A 16,613-nucleotide genomic window follows, 5' to 3' on the forward strand; every position below is an offset into this window, starting at 1 on the left:
ACCACTGAAGTGTTGCTTTAGCAGTATGCTTAGCGTCATTGTCCTGCTGAAAGGTGTACCTCCGTCGCAGTCTCATATCTCTGGAAGACTGAAGCAGCTTTCCCTCAAGAATTTCCCTGTATTTAGCGCCATCCATCATTCCTTCAATTCTGACCAGTTTCCCAGTCCCTGCCGATGGAAAAACATCCCCACAGCATGATGCTGCCACCACCATGCTTCACTGTGGGGATGGTGTTCTCGGGGTGATAAGAGGTGTCGGGTTTGCACTAGACATAGCATTTTCCTTGATGGCCATAAAGCTCAATTTTAATCTCATCTGACCAGAGTACCTTCTTCCATATGTTTTGGGATTCTCCCACATGCCTTTTGGAGAACACCAAATGTGTTTGCTTATTATTTTCTAGAAGCAATGGTTTTTTGTCTGGCCACTCTTCTGTAAATCCCAGCACTGTGGAGTGTACGGTTTAAAATGGTCCTATGGTCAGATACTCCAATCTCCGCTGTGGAGCTTTACAGCTCCTTCAGGGTCATCTGTGGTCTCTTTGTTGCATCTCTGATGAATGCCCTCCTTGCCTGGTCTGTGAGTTTTGGTGGGCGGCCCTCTCTTGGCAGGTTTGTTGTGGTGCCATATTCTTTCAATTTTTTAATAATGGATTTAATGGTGCTCTGTGGGATGTTCAAAGTTTCAGATATTTTATTTATAACCCAACCCTGATCTGTACTTCTCCCGAACTTTGTCCCTGACCTGTTTAGAGAGCTCCTTGGTCTTCATAGTGCCGCTTGCTTGGTGGTGTTGCAGACTCTGGGGCCAATCAGAACAGGTGTATGTATGTATATGTAAATGTAAATATATACTGCATTTACATATATACATACTGAGATCATGTGACAGATCATGTGACACTTAGATTGCACACAGTTGAACTTTATTTAAGTAATTATAGGACATCTGAGGGTAATCGGTTACACCAGATCTTATTTAGGGGCTTCATAGCAAAGTTGGTGAATACATATGCACGCACCACTTTTCCGTTTTTAATTTTTTTATAATTTTTTGAAACAAGTTATTTTTTTCACTTCACCAATTTGGACTATTTTGTGTATGTCCATTCCATGAAATCCAAATAAAAATCAATTTAAATTACAGGTTGTAATGAAACAAAATAGGAAAAACACCAAGGGGCGTGAATACTTTTGCAAGGCACTGTATCCCATTGGGCACACACTGGTTGAATTAACATTGTTTCCATGTCATTTCAACAAAATGACGTTGAACCAAAGTGGAATAGACGTTAAATTGTAGTCTGTACCTAGTGGAATAGGCCAATATGCTCATAAAGGGTTAAATACCAACCTTGACCCTCAACCCATTCTATGTTTGATCTCAGGGTGAGTTCGGGCCTCCAGGTCATCCAGGACTTGTTGGACTTACAGGAGCGGGCATCCAGGGGGAGAAGGTAAGTTGAGTGGCAAAAGTAACTTACAGTTGAAGTTTACATACACTTAGGTTGGAGTCATTAAAACTAGTTTTTCAACCACTCCACAAATTTCTTGTGAACAAACTATAGTTTTGGCAAGTCGGTTAGGACATCTACTTTGTGCATGACACAAGTAATTTTTCCAACAATTGTTTACAGACAGATTATTTCACTTATAATTTACTGTATCACAATTCCAGTGGGTCAGAAATGTACATACACTAAGTTCACTGTGCCTTTAAACAGCTTGGAAAATTCTAGAAAATGTTGTCATTGCTTTAGAAGCTTCTGATAGGCTAATTTACATAATTTGAGTCAATTTGAGGTGTAACTGTGGATGTATTTCAAGGCCTACCTTCAAACTCAGTGCCTCTTTGCTTGACATCATGGGAAAATCAAAAGAAATCATCCAAGACTTCAGAAAAAAAATTGCGGACCTCCACAAGTCTGGTTCATCCTTGGGAGCAATTTCCAAACGCCTGAAGGTACCACGTTCAAGTATAAACACCATGGGACCACGCAGCCATCATACCTTGTGACCTTGTGAAGATGCTAGAGGAAACCAGTACAAAAGTATTTATATCCACAGTAAAACAAGTCCTATATCGATATAACCTGAAAGGCCACTCAGCAAGGAAGAAGCCACTGCTCCAAAACAGCCATAAAAAAAGCGACTATGGTTTGCAACTGCACTTCTGGATAAAAGATCGTACTTTTTGGAGCAATGTCCTCTGGTCTGACAAAACAAAGATAGAACTGTTTGGCCATAATGACCATCGTTATGTTTGGAGGTAAAAGGGGGAGGCTTGCAAGCCGAAGAACACCATCCCATCCGTGAAGCACGGGGGTGGCAGCATCGTGTTGTGGGGGTGCTTTGCTGCAGGAGGGACTGGTGCACTTGGTGTCTTCCAAATGTACAATGACCCCAAGCATACTTCCAAAGTTGTAGCAAAATGGCTTAAGGACAACAAAGTCAAGGTATTAGAGTGGCCATCACAAAGCCCTGACCTCAATCCTATAGAAAATTTGTGGGCAGAACCTAAAAATCGTATGCGAGCATATCAGACTCCGTTACACCAGTTCTGTAAGGAGGAATGGGCTAAAATTCACCCAACTTATTGTGGGAAGCTAGTGGAAGGCTACCTGAAACGTTTGACTCAAGTTAAACAATTTAAAGGCAATGCTACCAAATACTAATTGAGTGTATGTAAACTTCTGTCCCACTAGGAATGTGATGAAAGAAATAAAAGCTCAAATAAATCATTCTCTCTTACTATTATTCTGACATTTCACAATCTTAAAATAAAGTGGTGATCCTAACTGACCTAAGACAGGTAATTTTTACTAGGATTAAATGTCAGGAATTGTGAAAAACTGAGTTTAAATGTATTTGGCTAAGGTGTATGTAAACTTCTGACTTCAACTGTAATACTACACTTGGATGTACATCACATAAAAACAGTGGCGATTTTAGCATGTACATTTTGGTGGGCCAAAACAATTGAGGGATGCATGCCAGCAAAGCCACTACACAACACAACACTAAGCAATAGATTAATTGCGCTATAACCGTGACAAACGGTGCCCACAAACTGGTAGGGCTTTCGTAAAGCTGTCCCAACAGCAGAGTCCCAACAGCAGCCCCAACAACTTACCACTACTACACCTGGCTATCAATGGTGCCTTGTCTGGCAGCGACACAGTTAATTCTGACTCATTTACTGCCTTTAAAAAAAATCAAAAAAATGGCTGACTTGCTTAAACAAATCTGGTTACTACTGACAATTGAGATGTACAAACTATGACTTAAGTGACGACCAGAGGATAAGAGGCAAATCGTAATTTTGATTAAGACTGAGCGAGCTATGACGAGCTATGACGGACGTAGTCAGTATAACTATTTGTTCAGCACCTTTGAAATGTACAGTGACTGAATTCAGAACATGGGCCGTTCTTACGGTGTTGTCCCTGTACACCAAGTCAAAACCATAGGATAAATAAAAGGTTAATTTAAGCAGCCAATGAAAGCTCTTACAATATTCGATGATTACATTTCTCTAAAACAGGTTATAGTCTACATGTGCACCACCAAGTCAGAACAGTAGGTTAAATTAATGAGAGGAAAATTGACCAAATTATTAGGGTGAGTCTCATGGGCTACTAACGGCTGCCAACATACACTTTCTTATCTCAAGAAAGCAAAAAAGAGACCATGTTTGTATGCGGCTTTATTTTAAGTCAATGATTTGTTCTTTTATTATAATGTTTGCAAACCGATATGTGACAGGTATTAATGCCAAGTCAACATGCAAAACGGGAGGGGGAGGGGTAAAAATGTGGGGCTCAAAACAGGTGGGACAAGTCGCCACCGCATACACACACACACACACACACACACACACACACACACTGACGTGATTGTGATTGTTATTCCTCAGGGAGTGGAGGGTCCCAGGGGTCCACCTGGCGGCAGAGGGACACAAGGAGAGGGCTTACCTGGACCTAAGGTTGGTGTTACGCCTAGATAATGTCAAATCAAATTGTATTTGTCAAATACAACAACCTTACAGTGAATTACAAGCCCTTAAAAAACAATGCAGTTTTAAGAAAAATAAGTGTTAATTAAAAAATAAATGAGTAAATAACAAATATTTAAAGAATGGCAGTAACATAACAGTAGCGAGGCTATATACTGTACCGGTACAGAGTCCATGTGCAGGGGCACAGGTTCGTTGAGGTAATTGAGGTAATATGCACATGTAGGTAGATTTAAAGTGACTATGCATAGATAATAAACTTGAGAGTAGCAGCAGTGTAAAAGGGGGGGCAATGCAAGTAGTCTGGGTAGCCATTTGATAAACTGTTCAGTAGTCTTATGGCTTGGGGGTAGAAGCTGTTAAGAAGCCTTTTGGACCTAGACTTGGCACTCCAATACCGCTTTCTGTGCGGTAGCAGAGAGAACTGTCTATGACTAGGGTGGCTGGAGTCTTTGACAATATTTAGGGCCTTTCTCTGACACCGCTTGGTATAGAGGTCCTGGATGGCAGGAAGCTTGGCCCCAGGGATGTACTGGGCCGTACGCACTCCCCTCTGTAGTGCCTTGTGGTCGGAGGCCGAGCAGTTGCCATACCAGGCAGTGATGCAACCTGTCAGAATGATCTTGATGGTGCAGCTGTAGAACATTTGAGGATCTGAGGATGAGAATGGGGGTGTGCTCGGTCCTCCTTTTCCTGTAGTCCACAATCATCTCTTTTCTCTTGATCACATTGAGGGAGAGTTTGTTATCCTGGCCCCACACGGCCAGGTCTCTGACCTCCTTCCTATAGGCTGTTGAGGTTCAGCGTGGCAGATGTGTTGTTACCTACCCTTACCACCTGGGGGCGGCCCGTCAGAAAGTCCAGGATCCAATTGCAGAGGGAGGTGTTTCGTCGCAGAGTCCTTAGCTTAGTGATGAGATTTGAGGGCACCATGGTGTTGAACGCTGAGCTGTAGTAAATGAATAGCATTCTCACATAGATGTTCCTTTTGTCCAGGTGGGAAAGGGCAGTGTGGAGTGCAATAGAGATTGCATCATCTGTGGATCTGTTGGGGCAGCAATTTGGAGCGGGTCTAGGTTTTCTGGGACAATGGTGTTGATGTGAGCCCAGACCAGCCTTTCAAAGCACTTTATGGCTACAGACGTGAGTGCTATGAGTCGGTAGTCATTTAGGCAGGTTACCTTAGTCTTCTTGGGGACAGGGACTATGGTGGTCTGCTTGAAACATGTTAGCATTGCAGACTCAGTCAAGGACCGGTTGAAAATGTCAGTGAAGACACTTGCCAGTTGGTCAGCGCACGCTCAGAGTACACATCCTGGTAATCCGTCTTGTGAAGGTTGACCGGTTTAAAGGTCTTACTCACATCGGCTACGGAGAGTGTGATCACACAGTCGTCCTGAACAGCAGATGCTTTCATGCATGTTTCAGTGTTGCTTGTCACGAAGCGAGCATAAAAGTAATTTAGCTCGCATGTTAGGCTTGTGTCACTGGGCAGGTCGCGGCTGTGCTTCCCTTTTAGTCTGTAATAGTTTGCAAGCCCTGCCACATCCAAAAAGCATAGGAGCCAGAGTAGTACGATTCAATCTTAGTCTTGTATTGATGCTTTGCCTATTTGATGGTTTGTCGGGGGGCATAGTGGGATTTCTTCTAAGCTTCCGGGTTAGAGTCCCGCTCCTTGAAAGCAGCAGCTCTCCCCTTTAGCTCAGTGAGGATTTTGTCTGTAATCCATAGCTTCTGGTTGGGTTATGTACGTACAGTCACTATAAGGATTTCTTCAAATGCTACTTTCCATTTTCTTACTTCCAGGGCGATCAAGGTTTACCAGGAGAGCTTGGAGTTACAGGGGAAAGAGGTGTTGGTGAGCCAGGGCCAAAGGTAAGACAAATACTTTATCCACCCTCTTCCAAATAGTAAAGAAATGCCTCCTCAAATTAGCCTGGTGATCGCTCAGCAGCCAGTTTATTAGGTACACCGACTGAACATTAGAATGGGCAAAAACTTGTGACCTAAGCAACTTTGGCAATATCTAGACTTGACAGTTCATGCTGCTTTAATATTCTGATCATAAAGTTCTGATCATGGAATTCCGAGTGCGTCATGCGTGTACACCTATGTTTAAATGTGTCTAACGTGTCCACAGTGTCTGGATTCCCTTTTCCTGCACTATATTCAAATGCCAGAATGCATTCTACAAACTGTGGAATAGGGAAAATATGAAAATAACATAACAAAAATTGATGCCAGTAGCTAACTACTGTAGCTAACAAGCCATCTAACCTGTGTATCTAGCCAGCAAGCAAGAAAATGGGTTAGCATAACTCTAGCCAAATAAGAAATATTTTTTCTAAATATTAGATAGAAGACTAGAATTTATGAGTCAAGCAAACAGGTTCCTCACACACTATGAATGTATTTCGTCCAACGTTATAATGAAAAGGTCCCAAAACAGAAGTTTTCTGGAGACTTGTGGGAGGAGTGCTGAAGACCTCGCCCACTATATCCGCTTTCTGTAGCCTGATTGCGTCCATCTTTTCAATGTAGTCTTTGAGCATGGTATGTTTGTCAGTGCGAGATTCGCCGGTTCCAGTATCTCAGAAACGGCCAGCCTCCTGGGCTTTTCACATGTGACAGTGTCTACGGTTTACTGTCAATGGTGCGACAAACAAAAAACATCCAGTCATTGGCAGTCCTGTGGGTGAAAACAGCTCGTTGATGAGAGGTCGAAGGAGAATGGCAAGAATCGTACAAACTAAGAATCGGGCCACAAACAGGCAAATAATGGTGCAGTACAACAGTGGTGTGCAGAACGACATTTCAGAACACACAACTCATCGGTCCTTGTCACGGATGGTCTATTGCGACCACAGCAGGTTCCACTCCAATCAGCTAAAAACATGAAGAAGCGACTCCAGTGAGCAGAAGTGGAAAAACATTGCCTGGTCTGACCAATCCCGGTTCCTGTTGCGTCGTGCTGTTGGCATAGTCAGGATTTGGAATAAGCAGCATGAGTCCATGACCCCATCCTGACCAGTGTCAACAGTATAGGATGGTGTGGGGAATGTTTTCCATGTTATGTCCCTTGATACCAATTCAAGCTGTTCTGGAGGCAAAGGGAGTCCGACACCGTACTAGATGAGTGTACCTAATAAACTGACCACTGAGTATTTTAAAAAGCAATTTGTTTCTTTTTCAGGGTGAGCCTGGTGCATATGGCCTGGCTGGCTTACCTGGTCTTCCAGGAGAGGACGGGGCTCCAGGACAGAAGGTGTGTTATTTCACCTTTACACCACTTCTGTAGATACAATATAGATCTATAGATACAGTATACCACAACAAAAGGGAATGTGCCAATGTGAAAGGGTTTGTTTCTGCCCCCTCTGCCAGGGTGAGTTTGGTATCGCTGGCCTCAGAGGTTCTGAGGGTGCAGCAGGGATCGGCATCCAGGGCGAGAAGGTAGGTTTCACATCCTTACCCTTCTGTCATACTAACCTGTAAGCACCAAGAGGGGGTCATGTAAATTCTGTGTGCTCCACCCCTCCCAGGGAGATCAGGGTCAGAGGGGCATCCGTGGACTACATGGACCTTCTGGCATGACCGGACCCTCAGGAGCAAAGGTGAGAATAACACAATAACACTGTCTGAGACCGAACACTGTCTGATCACTACAGGCCTACAGAGTTTGACAAATCTTCATTGTTCAACCAGTATAGTAATCTATTTTACAGATTGTATTTAGTAAACATATCTTAATTATTTTTGTTTGAGTTCAACCAAAATACTCGAGATCTGGGCTCTCCAACCCTGTTCGTGGAGAGTTACCCTCCTATAGGTTTTCAATCCAACCCCAGTTGAAACGCAGCTGAATCAGCTTATCAACCAGCTTACACTTACAGGACAGTATCTCTTCGGGAACAGGGTTGGAGAGCCCTGCTCTAGATGATTACATAGATGGCCCGAACATCTTCACAGAAGATGCTTTCCACCATAATTTGCAAATAAATTCATAAAAAATCCTACAATGTGATTTTCTGGATTTTTCTTCTCATTTTGTCTGTCATAGTTGAAGTGTACCTATGATGAAAATTACAGGCCTCTCTCATCTTTTTATGTGTGAGAACTTGCACAATTGGTGGCTGACTAAATACTTTTTTGCCCCACCCCATAAACTTGGATGTAGTTGAAGTGTACCTATGATAAAAATTACAGGCCTCTCTCATCTTTTTAATTGGGAGAACTTGCACAATTGGTGGCTGACTAAATATTTTTTTGCCCCACTGTAACTGTAAAAATGGTTTTCTAACAATCATTTAGCCTTTTAAAATTATAAACTTGGATTAGCTAACACAACGTGCCATTGGGACACAGGAGTGATGGTTGCTGACAATGGGCCTCTGTACGCCTATGTAGAGAATCTATTAAAAATCAGCCGTTTCCAGCTACAACAGTCATTTACAACATTAACAATGTCTACACTGTAAATCTGATCAATTGTATGTTATTTTAATGGACAAAAAGTTTGCTTTTTTTTCAAAAACAAGGACATTTCTAAGTGACTCAAACTTTTGAAAGGTAGTGTATATACACAAGTATGTGGACACCCCTTCAAATTAGTGGATTCGGCTATTTCAGCGACACCCATTGCTGACTAGTGTATAAAATTGAGCACACAGCCATGCTATCTCCATAGACAAATATTGGCAGTAGAATGGCCTTACTGAAGAGCTCAGCGACTTTCAACGTGGCACCGTCATTGGATGCCACCTTTCCAACAAGTCAGCTAGAGCTGCACCATTCAACTGTAAGTGCTGTTATTTTGAAGTGGAAACGTAGCAACAATGGCTATGCCGTGAAGTGGTAGGCCACACAATCTCACAGAATGGGACCGCCGAGTGCTGAAGCAAGTAAAATTGTCTGTCCTCGGTTGCATCTGTCACTACCGAGTTCCAAACTGCCTCTGGAAGCAACGTCAGTACAAAAGCTGTTTGTCGGGAGCTTCATGAAATGGGTTTCCGTGGCCGAGCAGACACAAAAGCCTAAGATCATCATGTGCGATGCAAGGCGTTGACTGGAGTGGTGTAAAGCTTGCCACCATTGGACTCTGGAACAGTGGAAACGTGTTCTCTGGAGTGATGAATTATGCTTCACCATCTGTCAGTCCAGAGGACGAATCTGGGTTTGGTGGATGCCAGGAAAATGCTACCTGCCCCAATGCATAGTGCTAACTGTAAAGTTTGGTGGAGGAGGATTAATGGTCTGGGGCTAGGCCCCTTAGTTCCAGTGAAGGGAAATCTTAACGCTACAGGATACAATGACATTCTAGACGATTCTGAGCTTGCTGGTATGTTGAGATCAGTGTGGAAGAACTTGACTGGCCTGCACAGAGCCCTGACCTCAACTCCATCAAACAGGCCTAACATCAGTCCCCGACCTCACTAATGCTCTTGTGGCTGAATGGAAGCAAGTCCCCGCAGCAATGTTCCGACATCTAGTGGTAAGACTTCCCAGAAGAGTGGAGGATGTTATAGCCGCAAATGGGGGGACCAACTCCATATTAATGCCCATGATTTTGAAATGAGATGTTCAACGAGCAGGTGTCCACATGCTCATGTAGTGTATCTAGAGTTCAAGGGAAATTATTGCCCATTCTTCTTCCAGGGAGAGCCTGGCACACCGGGCCGATTGGGCATGTCAGGACTACCGGGACGGGCCATTGCAGGTCCTAAGGTAAGAAATACACATCTATTAACACCCTGTTTCTCTATGCTGTTCTTGTCAAGTAATGTACTTAAGAAACACTGCTACACACAGGTCATTGCCATGCATCATCAGATCCTGGCTGAAAAACAGCATTTCCCTATCTCGCCCTCTGTCTCAGGGTGATCTAGGCCCTCCTGGTCCGTCTGGGCCTATTGGAGAGACAGGCTATGGGCTGCCTGGGCCGAAGGTAAGTGTTGCAGTTACCAATAAATAAATCACAAAAAACTGTGGTGAAAGTAACCATGAGACATACAGGTGTAGGATCTTTGATCACCCTGTTCTTGCAGGAAATAATAACGATGTGTGCTTATATTTGTCCTTTTTCACACATGTACAAGTGTGTATTAATACGCATGTGTGAATTAGAAATGTGTTTTTTGCATATCCCAACTCTCCCTGAGACACCCTGTGAGAGAGGGGTCAGGGTCTGCCATTATCGACAGCGACCCTGAAGCTATTAGGGTTAAGTGCCTTGCTTAAGGGCACATCAACAGATTTTTCACCTTGTCGGCTCAGGGATTCAAATTGGCGACCTTTCAGTTCCTGGCCCAAGGCTATAACCGCTAAGCGACCTGCCGCCCAAATGAAAACTTGTCGTGTAATCAAGGTTTAAAAGGCTTCTAAAATTTGTAGTTTCTACTTTAAAATGTCAGACTTGATTTTCCATAACAAAAATAAATATATAATATAATCCACACAATAATTCACATTTCCTGTTGCTGCAGGATTATTTTCCTGCTGTTAGAAAAGTCTCAAATGAAGGTCCTACACCTGTATGATATGCTCATTGTTTGAATGATGTCTTACCAGGGCGACCGCGGTAATTCTGGTCCACCAGGTCAATTTGGGCCCAAAGGTGAAGGTTTCCCTGGACCAGTGGTGAGTCGTACCAACAAACCAACCTACAAACTCATAAATCTTCATGTCCTAATTGCAGATTGGTGCCGTTTGGTCAAACTCAGTCTCTCATGAAGTTTGGGTTGTCCCCTGTTCCTCGTTTAGGGTCCTCCAGGTCTTCCGGGTCTACAGGGAGAGCAGGGCCCTGAGGGCGTTGGCATCCCAGGACCGAAGGTACTTGTTATTTATCTGGCCCTAAATCCTCTATGCATGTCAATCTGCTACAACCTAGTGCATGGGAATATGACGTGTGTATTGTTTGTGTTTGTAAATATGTCTGTCCCAGGGAGACATTGGCTTCAGAGGATTGCCAGGTTTGCCAGGCCCAATGGGAGAGGGTGTGCAAGGACCACCGGTATGAAACGAATATTAACCTCTGACACAAATAGAGATTCCTTATGTAGACAGAGGTCACAGTGAGTTTAATGAGTGACATACACAATATATACAAAAGTATGTGGACACCCCTTCAAATTTGTGGATTCGGTTATTTCAGCCACATCCGTTGCTGTCAGGTGTATAAAATTGAGCAGAAATCCATGAGATCTCTATAGACAAACATTGGCAGTACAATGGCCTTACTGAAGAGCTCAGTGACTTTCAACGTGGCACCGTCATAGGATGCCACCTTTCCAACAAGTCAGTTGGTCAAATTTCTGCCCTGCTAGAGCTGCCCTGGTCAACTGTAAGTGCTGTTATTCTGAAGTGGAAACGTCTAGGAGCAACAGCGTCTCAGCCGCGAAGTGGTAGGCCACACAAGCTCACAGAACGGGACCGGCGAGTGCTGAAGCAGGCAGCTCGTAAAAATTGTCTGTCCTCGGTTGCAACACTCACTACCGAGTTCCAAACTGCCTCTGGAAGCAGCATCAGCACAAGAACTGTTTGTCAGGAGCTTCATGAAATCAGTTTCTGTGGTCGAGCAGCCACACACAAGCCTAAGATCACCATACGCAATGCCAGTAATTAAAACATTTTCACCATCTGGCAGTCGGACGGACGAATCTGGGTTTGGCGGATGCTAGGAAAACGCAACCTGCCCAAATGCATGGTGCCAACTGTAAAGTTTGGTGAAGGAGGAATAATGGTATGGGGCTGTTTTTCATGATTGGGGCTAGGCCCCTTAGTTCCAGTGAAGGGAAATCTTAATGCTACAGTATACAATGACGTTCAAGACGATTCTGTGCTTCCAACTTTGTGGCAACAGTTTGGGGAAGGCCCTTTCCTTGTTTCAGCATGACAATGTCCCTGTGCACAAAGCGAGGTCCATACCGAGATCAGTGTGGAAGAACTTGGCTGGCCTGCACAGAGCCCTGAGCCCTCCCCCATCAAACACCTTTGGGATGAATTGGAACCCCCGACTGCGAGCTAGGCCTAATTGCCCAACATCAGTGCCTAACTAATGCTCTTGTGGCTGAATGGAAGCAAGTCCCTGCAGCAATGTTCCAACATCTAGTGGAAAGCCTTCCCAGAAGAGTGCAGGCTGTTGTATCAGCAAACGGGGAACACACTCAATATTAATGCTTTTGATGATTTTGGAATGAGATGTTTGAAGAGTGTCCACATACTTTTGGTCATGTAGTGTACCTTATCACATATCAGTTGTCCAGCTGTAATGGCAATGCCCAACTTAGTCAACTTCACTGATTCGAATCTGTAGTATGTCTGTCCCCTCCTATAACACTATCATCATTGGTTTCCAGGGTAACATTGGAAGGCCAGGACCCCTTGGTCCAACAGGGCCACCAGGAGAAGGTCTGCAAGGCCCCAAGGTATGTTAATTAACAAAGTACATTCCTGACCTATGACCTTCAGTGTGTTCTAGCACTTTTCCAGGTATCTGACCTTTTTAAATGACCACCCTATGGGTCTTGTTTTGATTTATGGTTCATCTTTTGTTTTTAGGGTGGGCAGGGGTCTCAGGGTGTGACAGGGCCAAGGGGACCCTCAGGGGAAGGATTCCCAGGAGCTAAGGTAAGATGTGTACTTAACCTCATGGAACTCGTCTACTGATGGATGCAGTGACCTTGTCTCTAACAGCAGTCCTCCTGCCTCTTCACTCCAGGGCGACCGTGGCTTGCAGGGGGAGAGAGGAAATAAGGGCGGAAAGGGAGATCTGGGAGATCATGGGGTTCATGGAGAGTCTGTGAGTCATGTCATATTTTACAACATTTCAAGGTCATGGTATATGATCAATCCATGAATTTAAATGTTTTCTTGTGTCTCAGGGGAGACCAGGAATAAAAGGTGAAGCCGGCCTTACAGTAAGTTCACAAACTTTGCATACTACATCATTGATGCTGTGATATAGAATAAATATATAATAAATGAATGTAACTCACACTCCTGTCACTTCCAGAGAGAAGACATCATTAAATTGATCAAGGAAATCTGTGGTAAGACTGTTTAACCGTGATAGTAACAAATCCAAGATAAAACATGAAGCATAGATGAAATCATGTCAGTAGCTATTCAGCATCTCTCTCATGCTTTCAGGATGTGGAGTGAAGTGCAAGGAGATGCCAATGGAACTTGTATTCGTCATTGACAGCTCAGAGAGTGTTGGTCCGGAAAACTTTGAAATTATCAAGGACTTTGTCACAGCGTTGGTAGACCGTACCACTGTTGGACGTAACACCACCAGAATTGGACTGGTCCTGTACAGTCTGGATGTCAAACTGGAGTTCAACCTGGCACGCTACATGACCAAGCAGGATGTTAAGGAGGCCATCAGGAAAATGCCCTACATGGGTGAGGGCACCTACACTGGCACTGCCATCCGGAAGGCTACCCAAGAAGCCTTCTACAGTGCCCGTACTGGAGTCAGGAAGGTGGCCATTGTCATCACAGATGGAAAGACAGACAAACGAGAGCCTGTGAAGCTAGACATTGCTGTGAGGGAGGCCCATGCTGCCAACATTGAGATGTATGCCCTGGGGATTGTTAACACCTCAGATACAACCCAGGCCGAGTTCCTCCGTGAGCTCAATCTGATCGCCTCGGACCCTGACAATGAACATATGTACCTCATCGACGACTTCAACACTCTACCAGGTGACTAACACGCTCATACGTCTCACCTAGCTGTCTTAAGATGAATGCACTAATTGTAAGTTGCTCTGGATAAGAGTGTCTGCTAAATGACAGAAAGAAATATATGGAAAATGTGCATAGTATCACACATTACTATACATCAGCTTTGTATTATGTAATCACAACTGACTTAAAGATATCATACACTTTAACGGAGGTTGTCATTTCTCTTCTTCTGTCTTTCAGCTCTGGAGTCAAAACTTGTTAGCCAGTTCTGTGAGGATGAGAATGGAGCCCTTGTGATGAATCGCATTGCTAATGGCTTTGGAACCAATGTGAACAATGGCTATGGGAACCACAGATATGTACCGGAAGCCTATGGGAATAACGGCCATGGGAATAACGGCTATGTGGACAGCAGCTATGGAAACACCTATCATGAGGATCCTATCCTAAATCCTAGCAGACGTACCAGTTCCCAGAGTTACATCAGAGGCCGTGGAGATACCTTTGCCCTGCCCCTCAATGCTGGACCACTCCCATTGCAGGTCCATGTAATCCTTTACAGGACAGATTTATATCATAAAAAGTAACTCTCCTTGGGTTTTTATAGAGGAGCAGTTGAATGATTGCTTTGTAATAGTCGTAGTCCTTGCTCTGTTCGTCAATTAATTCCATTTCAGCAGTAAAGACGTTGAGTTATTGTCTAACTAATCTATGTGTGTGTGTGTGTATTCATCCAGGTGGAGGATGATGAGGAGGGTGAAGATTTAGACATAAGGACCCATGTGCGAGGAGGTATTGTGGCTGTAGTTAACAAGACAGTATCCATCCTCCCTGCAAGGGAAACCTCTCACTCCAACACAACTGTTTCATCGTCATCATCAGGATCAGCATCATCATCCTCCGGAACATTGGGTTCAGCTTCATCCACCAGCTCAGGCCAATTTCGGCCGGTATCAATTCCTAATAATATTTTCCCCCAAGGTTAGGACCTCTCACTGCAACATGTTCACAACTAGATCAAAAGTCACATCATCTCTAAACACTGTATGAATTAGATAAAGAAACTGGGTCATTTCTGTCTGACATTCAATTATGTCTTAACTTTTCGAATGCACTGAATGTCATTCTTCTCCTTCTATGTCGTTCTGTCAGAGTCTGTCCAGCTTGATTCCCGCTGTAAGCTGAATTTGGACCAAGGCACCTGTCGGGAGTATAAAATCCGGTGGTATTATGACAAACAGGCCAATTCATGTGCACAGTTCTGGTATGGTGGCTGTGAAGGAAATGCCAACCGCTTTGAGACCGAGGATGAATGCAAGAAGATCTGTGTTCTATCTAGGACAGGTATGTCCCACAGCTTGTGGTGAACTTAAGCCACTGTGCTGTATTTTCTGGCATTCTTTTTGACATGCTCTTCCCTCTATTTTCCACAGCTGGTTAAAACAGGCAGATGATCAATCAACTCATCTGTACAATATTCCATGGAAACCAACCAAAGTGGAGGAGACAATTTTAATATTTAACATGTCATAGTCTACTACTGTTATCTAAATATATTTTCAAACAGGCATTTATCATTGGTGAAAAACTCCATTTTGCATCTCTCTCTCGTGCAAAGAATGAGGGACAGACCACTTCAAGATTTCACCTACACTGGCACTGTGCCTTAATTTTCAGATTTTTTACTATCTGAACAACACCTTCCTTAATGAACAAGTCTTTATGATGACTTTATTTGAGGAAGTCTGAATTTGAAGAAAACATAAGGGTGCTATGGTATTTTACTACATTAGAAAAGTGGTCCTACCTTACTCTCGTTATTTTGCAGAATTAACTAATCCATTCAGTGCCTCAATGTTACTCAACATTACCTTCGGACTTAGGCTGTTCTGAACAGAGAGGATAGGTTCAAACCCAGATTTTGCCATTTCAGGTTTACATGAGAAAACATCACACAATGTAAATTCTCAAACCACTGAGCCGAGCACATTATGCTGTTCTACACTGAATATTGTCTTTTAATATCGGAATAGAGAACTATAGAATACATCATTTTTGTAGTATATGTTTTGAATTTAAAAAATGAATTAAGCAAACTAAATTAAGTAGGTGTGGTCATTATTTGTATTGTTTGTTTAATGATATTAATTATTCCATTTTGGTGATATAGGCCAGGTGGCAGGACTACAAGTGACAGTATGCAATTTACTAAGCATTATTCTTCCAAAACGTTTTGGAAAATGTGATGATTGGAAATTGCACATCACTGTTGATGAAAAAAGCTCATTTGAAATAAATTACCACATTTTTTGTTGTTGACTGGCTTGATGATTGATGATTTTTGTGTTTGTTTTTATTAATAAAACGTTGAATGTGGTGTGTGTTTCTTTATTACCAAATTAACATACTACAATGAAGTCCACCTGATGATACTGTATTTGCAGTGCTGATGACACACAATGACCTAGAAAAGCATTATAAGGGGAACACGTGCTTGCTATCTACCCAGAATAAACTCAGTTTCCTTTTCTATATTGTACTATTACTTTCAGCTTTATATTAGAACCATGGTAACGATTAACACTCTGTACGCAGGCACACTTCAAACGGCAAGACAGCTCATTTGCATATCCCCTTGACCTTCAACCTCGAGTGATTCTGATTAGCTGTTAAACACAAGGGAGTTACGGACTATGATTAAATGTGTATAGCTCCATATACTACAATAACAACGTTAATGTAGTTAGCGATTGCCACAAAATTCCTTACCTAAAACTTATATTAACTTGCCTTGACACATTATACACTACTCGTCATGTGTCAAGACAGTACACTCATACAAGGGGTATACAGTAGTAGCCAAGTACCTCAACTTCACAACGAGGATTTCATCCACGGAATTGTGCGC

The 16,613-nt window shown here is 43.2% G+C and overlaps 1 protein-coding gene across 1 annotated transcript in view; it reads left to right on the plus strand.

The window, feature by feature from the left end:
* Window positions 1–16,033, plus strand: part of LOC112224163 (collagen alpha-1(XXVIII) chain-like) — a 37,932-nt gene extending 21,899 nt beyond the window's left edge. The window contains exons 16-36 of the mRNA XM_024387523.2: window positions 1,389–1,457; window positions 3,917–3,985; window positions 5,822–5,890; window positions 7,209–7,280; window positions 7,400–7,468; window positions 7,558–7,629; window positions 9,671–9,739; window positions 9,891–9,959; window positions 10,583–10,651; window positions 10,775–10,843; window positions 10,956–11,024; window positions 12,370–12,438; window positions 12,572–12,640; window positions 12,732–12,812; window positions 12,895–12,930; window positions 13,026–13,062; window positions 13,163–13,720; window positions 13,946–14,247; window positions 14,443–14,686; window positions 14,858–15,049; window positions 15,139–16,033. Of these exons, the coding sequence (XP_024243291.2) occupies window positions 1,389–1,457; window positions 3,917–3,985; window positions 5,822–5,890; window positions 7,209–7,280; window positions 7,400–7,468; window positions 7,558–7,629; window positions 9,671–9,739; window positions 9,891–9,959; window positions 10,583–10,651; window positions 10,775–10,843; window positions 10,956–11,024; window positions 12,370–12,438; window positions 12,572–12,640; window positions 12,732–12,812; window positions 12,895–12,930; window positions 13,026–13,062; window positions 13,163–13,720; window positions 13,946–14,247; window positions 14,443–14,686; window positions 14,858–15,049; window positions 15,139–15,146 (2,361 nt within the window). The 3' untranslated portion in view covers window positions 15,147–16,033. The remainder of the gene's footprint in view (window positions 1–1,388; window positions 1,458–3,916; window positions 3,986–5,821; window positions 5,891–7,208; window positions 7,281–7,399; window positions 7,469–7,557; window positions 7,630–9,670; window positions 9,740–9,890; window positions 9,960–10,582; window positions 10,652–10,774; window positions 10,844–10,955; window positions 11,025–12,369; window positions 12,439–12,571; window positions 12,641–12,731; window positions 12,813–12,894; window positions 12,931–13,025; window positions 13,063–13,162; window positions 13,721–13,945; window positions 14,248–14,442; window positions 14,687–14,857; window positions 15,050–15,138) is intronic.
* Window positions 16,034–16,613: the final 580 nt, after the last annotated feature.

This window comes from Oncorhynchus tshawytscha, linkage group LG03, assembly GCF_018296145.1.
Source record: "Oncorhynchus tshawytscha isolate Ot180627B linkage group LG03, Otsh_v2.0, whole genome shotgun sequence".
NCBI classification, from domain to species: Eukaryota; Metazoa; Chordata; class Actinopteri; order Salmoniformes; family Salmonidae; genus Oncorhynchus; species Oncorhynchus tshawytscha.